At 38.2% G+C, this 12,083-nt stretch overlaps 1 protein-coding gene across 1 annotated transcript in view; it reads left to right on the plus strand.

Moving 5' to 3' along the window:
• LOC132766943 (complement component C9-like) overlaps positions 1-10,773 on the plus strand; it is a 36,212-nt gene extending 25,439 nt beyond the window's left edge. Inside the window, exons 7-11 of the mRNA XM_060761421.2 lie at positions 1,845-2,085; positions 3,846-3,971; positions 6,018-6,199; positions 8,096-8,324; positions 10,419-10,773. Coding sequence (XP_060617404.2) covers positions 1,845-2,085; positions 3,846-3,971; positions 6,018-6,199; positions 8,096-8,324; positions 10,419-10,426 — 786 coding nt within the window. The 3' untranslated portion in view covers positions 10,427-10,773. The remainder of the gene's footprint in view (positions 1-1,844; positions 2,086-3,845; positions 3,972-6,017; positions 6,200-8,095; positions 8,325-10,418) is intronic.
• The last annotated feature ends 1,310 nt before the right edge of the window (positions 10,774-12,083 follow it).

Raw genomic sequence — 12,083 nt, forward strand, 5'->3', positions numbered from 1 at the left:
CATCCATAGCTGAATGCTATGAAATCACGGGAATCAAAGTTTACAAAGCCTTACATTTTCTTTGGTATAAAATCCAGGATTCAATAGCACTGAGCCTTGGTAATTAAAGTGGTTCAAACTGCATTATTTCTACAGTGTAGATGCAACCTGAGAGTTGAGTATTATTCCAGGAAAACTGATACAGAATTATGTTAAAAATGCAGACATATTAAAACAGCAACATTGCATGCATTTTCTTAGGAATAAGTCACATTCTATATACCATGACATCCAACAGAAATGCATTGGAACAAATTGTAATCCTGTATTGTTTTCTGATTGCCAGAAGACAAAAGTCTCAAAAAAGAGGACTACGGAGGACTTCTTTTTAGTGTCTGATAGCCACTGCCAGTTAACACACAGCTTTTGGGGTTGTTTGAGAGAACTGGCTGATACCAAGAGAAACAGTAATGCTTCTGTGATTTTAAACTTTGCAAAATGTGAGATACTTATTTATTTATTTACGGCATTTCTACCCTGCCTTTCTCTACCTCGGAAGGGGCTCAAGGCAGCTTACAAGTAGGCAACCATATGAAGCCATAGGATATGTACAAATAGAGTTATAAAACACATTAAAACAGTTTAAAAACATATAAAACAAGATACATTATATACATTAAGAGTTAATCACATGACCCATTAAGCATAGCCCAGCTGTTCCAATTAGTCAGTGCACATCAATTCCACATCTTTCTATTTCTCTGGTTCTCCATACGCTTGGTCGCAAAGCCAGGTTTTTACTTTTGTACAGAAGGTCAGGAGGGAGGATGCTGATCTGATGTCCCTGGGGAGGGAATTCCACAGATGTAAACTGATTTTTTAAATACAAAAGAAAGCTTTATGTTTGACACTTGCAAACCCTTCCGAATGTTCCATCATGTCGATTTAATTATCTGATAGGCAGACATGTCTACACTGAAGAAAATGCTCTGTTTGACAGTGCATAACTCCGGCCCATATTGGCCCTGTACATCATAGGACCTCTTCATACAGCCCAAGGGGCTGTGCTGTTTCACTGGCTTTCACCAAAGAGAAGACGCGCAGGGTGGCTCATGGCACCCTATGCGCCCTCCCTCTTCTCCTTATCATATGGAGGGCAGGAGCAGGTGCTTTGGTACACTTTTCCTCCCCTCCATCAGACAGCAGAAAGGGCGGCACCATGTGGGAACACACGTTGCCCTGCCAACATTTCTGCCATCACTTGAGCTTTTCAGACCAAAAAAGCAGGAAGCTCTGTCCGAACTACCCAAAACACACTTTCCTCCCCATAGTTAGGAGAAAGCACATTTTGGCACTTTCTCCTGATTGCTGAGAGGAAAAGTGAGGTGAGCCATGTGTCATCTGATGACACCCGGCTGGCCTTGTCCAAAAACCTCCTTTGCCATGCTTAAAGCTGGCAAAACCCAGGGCCAAAAGGCCCCATGTGAAGTGGTTCACTGATTCAGAGCCCCCCACTCTGCATCAACATTGTGTTTGTGACATATGTGGATAACTCATTAATCTGTCACATTTTGGATACATCTTATATGGTATCCATCTTATATTGGATATCATCTTATATGGCACTTTAATGACCATGGTTGTATCTTATACAATCCCAAAATTTATAGTTAGGTGAGATGCTAGCACTTTGTGGTTGAGCTTCTACATATTGCACAGTTCTACAGTGGGATCAAAATATTATAACTTTGTAATTGGAAAATGGATTGTTTTCTTGTTAGGATAGCAGTTAACAAGAGATGGAAGGAAGTCAGTATTTATCTGAAGAAAGATTTGTCAGCCCATTAACATATTTTGCCCTACAGAAACAACTATTTCTACATGTGAGATCACGCATTGAACTTGGAACATTCAGAATGAGAACACGTGATCTTCGTCTGAATGACTGGTTCCTTGATGATTTAAAACATTTGCCTCTTACTTATGACAAAGGAGAGTATTTTAAATTTCTGGAAATGTATGGAACTCATTATGCACAGAGTGGAACTTTTGGAGGAAAATATGAACTACTATATGTATTGGACAGTGAAACTATGAAAAAAGAAGGTAGGATCTCAGAATCAAAGACCCTTGTGTAAATTGTTGACAGTTTGGGTTTATTTATTTATTTATTTATTTATTTAGAGCATTTGTATCTAAATGCTCTGGGGACTCAGGACAGCTTAAAATTGGCAGTCGTTAGGTGCCAACAGAGAAACAGTTAAAACACATCACATAAGCAAGTCAACAGCAATAAAAAATACATTTTTTGTTGTTCATTCGTTCAGTCATTTCCGACTCTTTGTGACCTCATGGACCAGCCCAGGCCAGAGCTCCCTGTTGGCCGTCACCACCCCCAGCTCCTTCAAGGTCAATCTGGTCACTTCAAGGATGCCATCCATCCATCTTGCCCTTGGTCGGCCACTCTTCCTTTTTCTTTCCATTTTCCCCAGCATCATTGTCTTCTCTAAGCTTTCCTTTCTTCTCATGATGTGCCCAAAGTACTTCATCTTGGCCTCTATTATTCTTCCCCCCAATGAGCAGTTGGGCTTTATTTCCTGAAGTATGGGCTGGTTGGATCTCCTCGCTGTCCAAGGCACTCTTAGAACTTTCCTCCAGCACCGCAGTTCAAAAGCATCTATCTTCCTTCGCTCGGCCTTCCCTATGGTCCAGCTCTCACATCCGTAGGTGACTATGGGGAATACCATTGCTTTGAATATGCAGATCTTTGTTGCATTAAATACAAAAATACATTAAAAAGCAATAAAATACATTAAAAATATTGGCCCTTAAAATATTAACATCAAAGAAACACAGATATCTATGAACAATAACAAAATACAAGTTGCAAAGTGTTATCAAAACAGAACTGTGTTAGCATAAAGCGTGTAAATACACTGCACATGAATCGCAAAACAAAACTGATCGTTACTTAGTTATCTTGTAGTCCTTGAGACAATAAATTATCTTCAAATACTGTCTAAATTAAATCCAAATGGTATCCAGTTCAAAATACAATCCAAATGATGATACAGTTCAAAATATAATCCAGTTCAAAATATAATCCACAGTTTTTCCTACCGGTCTTAATGACAGACTGGACCTCAGCTGCTTTCTGTAATAAGCCCTATTATCCACCTTATCTACTTGTAATTTACATTCCAGCTGACTGTTTGTAATTAGCCTTGCCTTTAAATTCTTGCTTCTGTGTAACTGCATTGCTCACTACTGAAAACCTTACTGTAGGGCCAGCGTCATCTCAATTATAGCGTGAGTAATAATGTGTGTGTAATCTCACTGAAATGCATGTTATTATCACTGAATGTTTTTGGTTTGGGTGCCTTTTTTGGCATATCTATTATGTTGTTATCACCCATTTAGGGATGTATGGTGAACCACCCACTTTCATAAAGAAGACAAACCCTGAAGAAGGGGAAGTCCCCCGAAACAAGGCAACTTCAACCGGGAGATCCTTGTCGTATCATCACCTTAAAATATTAACACAACCAAGTCAGAGTCCACAAATCCAAATCATAGTCTAGACTTCCAGTCCAAGGTCTCTTAATTGGCAATTCTCACAAGTCATTACAGTTGTTGCTCAGCCAGCTGCCTGAACGCTTAGTCCCAAAGCCAAACAGATCATGGAGGATTTCTAGTTGTTTTGTGCCCAGCTAAAGGAATATATCCAATATCATGGTCTACATATATCATCATTGCTAACCTACATATAATTTCCTTGTGAATTATTTGGTATTTCTTGATTCAAGAAAGCCTTAGTACCACCTTTCACTTCTTCTGTCTAATAATGTTGTTATTTTCATTTTCAGATGTTACCATAACAGATGTAAAGTCATGTCTGGGGTATAATGTAGGTTTTGGCCTAACAGTTTCTGTTATTGAAGTCAAGCCGTCTGTTTCTGGTCATAACTGCAAAACCAACAAAATGAAACTAGGTAAGTTTTTCCTAACTAGTAACGCATACTTGTCTGTTCCACAGTTTAGTGATATAATGATTTTATTTTCAATGCAATGGTAGGGGTATGACAAAAATGTGATTTGCTTATCCATTCTGTATAGTCTTTCTGTTTATAAATAACAAGCTCTAAAGTCTCTCTTGATAAATGCATGCATTACTTTTACGGTTTAGCCCAGGGGTCCTCAAACTAAGGCCCAAGGGCCAGATATGGCCCTCCAAGGTCATTTACCCGGCCCTCGCTTACGGTCAACCTAAGTCTGAAATGACTTCAAAGCACACAACAACAACAACAACAATCCTATCTCATCAGCCAAAAGCAGGCCTACACTTCCCATTGAAATACTAATAAGTTTATATCTGTTAAAATTGTTCTTCGTTTTTATTATTGTATTGTTTGTAAGTGTTTTTTGCACTGCAAATAAATTATGTGCAGTGTACATAGAAATTCATTCATGTTTTTTTTTCAAATTATAATCTGGCTCTCCAACAGTTTGAGGGACTGTGACCTGGCCTTCTGTTTAAAAAGTTTGAGGACTCCTGGTTTAGCTGGTAATGTAGCTGCAATCATACAAGGGGATATGTTTATTTTAAAGTAAGGGAATATTGCATTGAAAGGGCCTCTGGGAGTTAGGGTTGCCATATTTTGAAATGTGGAAAAAGACACACCAAATGAATACTTTAAACCACTGATTGTTATGAATAATCACACAATAATTGTCAGGAAATGGAAGACATAGAAATACAACAGTTGTGGTCTCAGAAACTGTTTCAGGGGCCTCTTCCACACAGCTGTATAAAATCCACATTAAACTGGAATATATGCCAGTGTGGACTCAGATAAACCAGTTCAAAGCAGATATTGTGGATTATCTGCCTTGATATACTGCACTATATTGAGTCGCCTGTCAAGGGCTGAAATATGCGGTATAAAAGTGAAGCAAATAAATAAAAATAAATAAATATATGGCTGTGTGAAAGGGCCCTGAGTCTGTTTATTGAAGAAGATTCAATACCCGTCAACCAAAATAATAAAAGTCTTGGAAACTGTGTCCTGTGAGTTGGGTATGTTTAGCCTGGATAAGAGAAGGTTAAGGGTAGACATGGTAGCCTTGTTTAAATATTGGATAGGATATCATACTGAAGATGGAGCAAGCTTGATTTCTGTTGCTCAGGAGACAAAGGACCTCATCATAATGAGGTCCTCATGATGGGCGAAAGTGAGGGGATTCATCATGCATTGTAGCAAATCCAGTGGGTAATGTGGGGAACCTTGTGCATTAACAACCCACATCATCCCTAACCTATCCCATGGCGGTGGGGGGATCACCTCCCAACTTCCCCCTGTTCTTTTCAATGAGAACACAAGAAGCCTCCCGTGTTCTCGTTGCTCCCTCTTATGGCACTTTCACCTCAGTTTAGGGATGCAGCCCTGTCGGAAGTAGATGTACTTTGTTTGATGGGATTTGGTGGGCTCCATCCCTGAACTGAGGTGAAAGTATCATAAGACAAGGAAATTTACCCATCTGATGAGATCATTTAAAAAATTAAGAAGAACTTCCCAACAGGAAGAGCTGTTTGATATAGAATATGCTGCCTGGGAATGTTGTAGAATCTATTTCTTTGGAGACTTTTAAATAGAAACAGGATGGCAATCTGTCAGAAATGTTTTGATTGTGCTTTTCTTGCATGGCAGGGCATTGGACCCAGTGGCCCTTGTCATCTTTTTCAACTCCGTGATTCTATGATGCCAAGACTAGTAAGCTTGGCCAGTGTATCAGGGAAAATTGTGCCTTGATATCTCAGGCCTCCAACTAGTCAATTTTTGACCTGTGTATCTATTCTTGTTGTTTCTGCTGGAAACCTTTATCTCAAGAAAGACTAAAACAAGAAAAAAATTGATCTACTAGTCCATCCATCACACATGCACCCCATATCTTCCCACTGGCCAAAAGAATCGGGCAAATCTGATCTCCTCAGGAATTCCTAATCCATTCATTCTTCCTGTGTTTCTCTCATTTTATAGCTAACAACAAGAATGAAAATGCAATCATCAACAATGTGGTCTCTATAGTTCAAGGAGGGAAGACTGCGGTTTTAGTTAAGCTGAAGGAAAAGTTATCCACAGGTAGCAGGGTTATTGATGTTGAAGATTATGTTCAATGGGCAGCTACACTCCCTGATGCTCCTGCAATAATATCTCAAAAGGTAAGTGCATTTTCCCTCAAAATATATGTATTGATAGTTTTATTGGTGAGGCATTGGTCATTTATGAACCAAGAAATCAAACATAGCCTAACACTATTTGTCATTTAGTTCTCATTTTCAAAATCATGTTGAATGTTTAGAATATTTATGTGCATTACTCTTTGTACTGCAAGTTGCTCTACTGAGTAGGAGTGTGGTATTGGAGTATCTTCTCTCATTGTAGTGGGTTTGTATTATGGATTACTAGGGATATCTGGATGTGCATGAGAAAACCTCAAGATCTGACTGAGGGTGCACGTACACTGGAGAATTACTGCTGTCTGCCACTCCTTTAAATTTCATGGCTCAATGCTATGGAATCAGGAGAAATGTAGTTTTGTTAAGTAACAGATTTATTTAGCAGGGAAGACTAAAAATCTGGTAAAACTACAGCTTTCATGATTCCATAGCACTGAGTCAGGAGAGTTAAACTGATATCAAAGCCTAGTCAGTGGCCAGGTTGCCAAATCCTGAAATCAAAAGCTCTTAGGGATGCAGCCAATATGAAAATTGTTTTTCCCCTATAATAAACCACTAATAAAGATTACTTGCTGTCAAGCAATGGCATCCTCACCTAATGTCACATGTAAAGTAATATAATACCTAGAAAACAATTAACTCAAGAAAGTAACCCTCTTCCATTTAAAAGGAGAACCTGGAAAGCCTGGAATATTTTATTATTTATTGACAGTATTTAAATAAATCAGAGGAATCAGGGAGGAGGAAAGAATCCTACCACTGGCATAATGTTAGTGTTAGCATAGAAACTGAAGGAACCTATCATACTATGGTAGATAGCAGGAAGGGACACACTTCACTAAGGTAAGTAGTGGGAACATAGTGGGATAGGGAGTTATTGAAATATTTTATTCATCAGTAGCTAGGTATGGGAGAATCATGGAGAGTAGGCCAAATGGTAGGGGGTGCATGTGATACAGTGCATTTGGCACTGGTGCCACTCTAGTGCAATGTCAGTTTGCCTGCCTCGTGTCCTAGTGCAAATTTAACTAGTGCACTATAATCTTAAGAAGAAAAAAATACAGAGAAGAAAGGGAGAGAGGAGAAGGGGAGTCTTCTCCTTTCGATATGTCTCAGAATTAATAAGAAACTCTCTCAAGAGTGGAAATAAAATGTTGCAGCTGGTTCAAGGTATTATTAGCATTGTTGGGTGTTTTTAGATGCCATATTTCATGAACTTATGTAGCCTTCCTCTTAAGATGGAAGATACTGCTTCATTTTCTTGTGATATGTGGCTTGCCAAATTTGTTTCATTTGGAGGTTCCCTTGCTCATTTTGCCCTTTCTCCCTCAGTCTGACCATCGATGAAGACCCCACACCATGAGAAATATATTGGGCCTCAAAGTAAATCAATTTATTAGTAAGCTAGGATAAACCAATATAGTGACAGCCAAGCTCTAGATTTTCAAAGCATACATGGAAAGCTATGCATAAAATCTATGCTTCGCTGCTCCCCATATGAAAGAAGCACAGAACACATCTTTACACAGAAATATATACAGTCAGCCCTCTGTGTCCATTAATTTGACCATCCATGGCTATAAAATATTTTTAAAAAATAATCCAAAGAACAAACCTTGATTTTGCATGCTGTTTGATTATGCCATTGTGTAACCTGAGACTTGAACATCCATGGAATCCTAATACGAAACCCCAATGGATTCTAAGGGCTTACTGTGTAGCATTAGAACTAAATTACTTAATTTAGTATTTATTTATTTCAGACATTTATATCCCGTCCTATCTTGACCTCCGCAGAGGGACTCAGGGTGGTTAAATTAATTAAGTACTCAATTCTGAAATAGGAATGCATTAATGCATTATTGAAACTCTTTTCAGCCATCTCCAATCTCTGAGCTTGTGCCACTGAAAATGCCTCACTCCACAAGAAAGAAACGGAATCTTGAGAGAGCAATTGAAGACTATATTGCTGAATACAATATACACAAGTGTCAGCCCTGTCAAAATGGTGGGACTGTCCTACTGATCAATGGAAATTGCGAGTGTGGATGCACCCCTTATTTCAAAGGAGAAGCTTGTCAAATACGCACTGCGGTTTCTGCACCAGGTTAGAAGTTACACTAGCATTTGCTTAAGGGTTTCCTTCCAGCCTGAGTGGAGTAGGGAATGACTTTAGAAATGAAGCCATCCTGGCCTCACTTAGGAGCAGCTGCTAAGAAGGACTCTGCTTTCACAGATATATATATTAATTAGGCATGAGCAATCCATTGTTCTAAATGATTCTGAAGTACTTACAAATCTAGGGGGTGCTGGTGCTTTGCTTCTACAGTGCTGCTAAAGTTCTGGTGGTGAAAATTTCAAAACTCTAACAAAACTTTCAAAATTTTGTTATAAATGGTAGTTCCTAATTGGTTCTGTCATAAAAATTGCCAAGAACGAAATAATAATTAAATTTTGCAAGTTTTGTTAGAGTTCTGAAATTTTCACCACCAGAACTTTAGCAACATTGTAAAAGCAAAGCACCAGCACCTCCCCCCCCCCCTGGTTTTGTAACTACTTTAGAACCATTTAAACCATGGCTTTCCCATGCCTAATATGAATCCTTTATTATTTATAACAATGCATAACCAACAAAATAATTTTAATGTTGTGGCAAGATGACTCTTGTCTTCTTCAGCAGCTGAAACTATATTAAAGGTGGCACTTTAAGAAGGTACCTCTAATCTGATATGCTCGGCACCAGAAGTATTGGGGATTTTGAATTTTGAAATTTTGGAATGTCTGCATGTGTATTTGTATGAAAGTCTGTATACAATGACCCATCAGAAAACAAAGATATCGTTATATCAGCCATTTTGGATTTTGCAGAATTTTGAAATTCCAGATGTTCAACCTGGCATCTCCAAAGTAAACAAAGTTTGTGAATATAGATTTTTTATCTCCCAAATTCTGGTAATACATGGCATTTCAGGTTCAAACACTGTCTAATCAGACAGTGTGTGCTGCTCCACATTCATGTCTCTAATTGTTCCTGGATCACAGTAGTAGTTATATCAAGTGATGTGGAAAAACAATCACTTATAAGAATATAGTGGCCTACAGGACCTACTACATTATACAATATACCACTTGCCAGTTCTGCAATGTTATTTATGTGGTTACTGGAGACATATGAAATGCCATCAATTATATGGGGGAAACAGTAATGTACCTGACCACATGTTCCAGGAATCACAAGTCTATAATTCTGACCACGAAGTTGGAACAATATGATACATCTGGGTATGATAAAGATTATAATCCAGTATATTTGTATGCCTTGTTCAAAATTCCTTTAGAGAGTCCCTTTGATGTCTTTATGTCAAAAATAAAAGAACAGTTTCAATACCTGGCACCAAAATGTTCTTAGGCTGAGGCATATGCTTGGATAGAGGTGTCAGAGCTTTGAAAATGCACAAATCTTGATGACTGTGATACCTATCTGCTAGAGTTGTGGAACCACATACCTGATTCTCCATCAAACTACTGCAAAAAATATCAAGGGTGGGGCAATAAAGACACAATATATAGTGGTGAATTTGGTGAACCCACACTGTAGAATTCATACAATGTGACACCACAATGTGATTGCCATGACTCAATGCTATGGGATTCTTGGAGTTGCATTTTGGTGAGACACCCAGCACTTCATGGCAGAGAAAGCTAAAGGTCAATTAAACTTAGGGGCATCGTATGTGGAAAATAATTCCAAGCCACACAGCAAATTGCAAAGATTGTCTACTCTAGCTACACATATCTATATCAATATCTATTTCTGAGTCTGAATTTCTGCACAGAGTGACATAATAAAGTCTTGAGATGTGAAGTTGGCTAAAATGTTTCCAGGTAAAATTTCAACACATTCAGAAACAAAAGGTATTACAAACAAAACCTGCCACACAGATTCCTAGAAACAATGCTATTCATTAGATTTCCAGCTGGTCATTCCCTCAAAGGAAGATGTTCCATTCCTCCTTCTACCCTATTATTCTTTTCCAAGTCATAGCTTATCATTATGCTGTTTCCTGTGAGTGCTGTTGTTTCCTGGGAGTGTATTGCTGCTATTAGGATTGTATGTCTGAAAAACCACCTATCCTCCTGGTATGTTGATAGCTCCATCTTGTGTCTCTTGTGTCTGATTTTTCTCTATGTCTTTTGGCAGGTGTTTGATGGGAAAGTGACACACAGTCTGAGCAACCCTTGGATCTATGCACTATGCATCCTGCTTTTAAGGAGATATAAAAGATATACCAAATAATCACTGAAACTCAGTTTAGTATTCAAAATAAAACTCCAAAATAAACTTGGGTAGATGGCATGTTGGATATGGTACATTTGTGTTATGAATTTGTAAAATGTGTCAGTGCTCTTTAGGGTCAGTGCCCAGCTACAACCCATCCCTTGCCAACATATCACACAACATATCTTCAATGGTCTTTCAGTGCATAATTGAAAAGGATGGAAACTGACTCTGAGCGAAATTAGAAACTAAAGATACATTGCTACTGTCCCTGAGATAGCACTACAGAGTTAACAAGAATATCCTCAATTTAAGTAGTGATAAAAGTTATCATGAAGCCTGATGACAAAATACAATTGTTTCCTCATATCAGTGGACCTTGTATCATTTTTATCCTGGAATAGTCAGAGGCTATTCCAGAATGCCCATCAAAGAGACTGGCTTCAAACTGGTTCCAGAATCTATAGGAGCTGTGGCTTCACATACATGGAAGAATCCCATCAATTGGTTTTGCTGTATGATGTGATTTACACTGAAATTTTCTAATGCTCTTTAAGGGCTTTATTTCTGAGTATCCCCTGACTTTGGTTATCCTTTGATTGACTGATTTTATATGTTGATGAATTGCATTTTATGTGTTGTATGGCACCATTGTGTGCTATTTTGTAAGCCACCCCAAGTCCCTATGGGAGATGGTGACAGGGCATAAATTATTATTATTATTATTATTATTATTATTATTATTATTATTATTATTATTTTCTGAGTTTAAAGCCCTTAATACATTCAGCAATTGGCAGTGTGTGTTCATGGTATGCACCATATAAACATTATGGTGCTGCCTTCAAATTGTATTAAATATGGAGGTGTCCAAAGAGGACATTTTCACTGAGTAATCACAATTACAGAAGGACAACAGCATCTTTAACTTGGACTTATCACATAGTGTTGTTCTTTTCCTGCTGCTTCTCTAATGAAGACTGTTGGAAAGCATTTTTGTTACAAAAACAGAGCTTTAACTGATTATTTGTGTTAATAAAAGCAAGACATTTCATGCTACTTCCCCCCGGGAAATAGTGGAAAGGAGCAATATCATGTAATATGTCCAAGGCGAGGACATTGTTGTCCTGCTGCAATTGTGATTTGCCTGCCTTATGCAATAAATTCCTAATTCCAACACATTATATCCTGCACTACCACAGTACCGTTAAGCTAAGAGCTATCCAAAATGGGCTAGTTATTCTATACATTTTCTTTTAAACATGATTCCACGAACACTCTGAAAATGAGTAGATTCTCTATATTCTGTTCTTATCCCACAGTGGCATGGATCTGAAGTTGCTTCATCTTGAATTTGCCATGTCAATATTAAAAAACTGCTGCTAGTAAATGTTTAATTTCTTTTAACAGAGAGTGTTGCTAAAGAACCAAACATCTCTCTTCCCATTTTTAAAAAATGAGTAAACTGATCTAACCAAGGTCTTTGTTACCGAGTGCTTCATCAAAGTTTGTGTGCAACCAAATCACATTTAGATCACACTGGGAGAATCCAGGCTGAAGCAACTGCAAAGAAACTTGTCCACAAAG

Source organism: Anolis sagrei, chromosome 2, assembly GCF_037176765.1.
Source record: "Anolis sagrei isolate rAnoSag1 chromosome 2, rAnoSag1.mat, whole genome shotgun sequence".
Lineage (NCBI taxonomy): Eukaryota > Metazoa > Chordata > Lepidosauria > Squamata > Dactyloidae > Anolis > Anolis sagrei.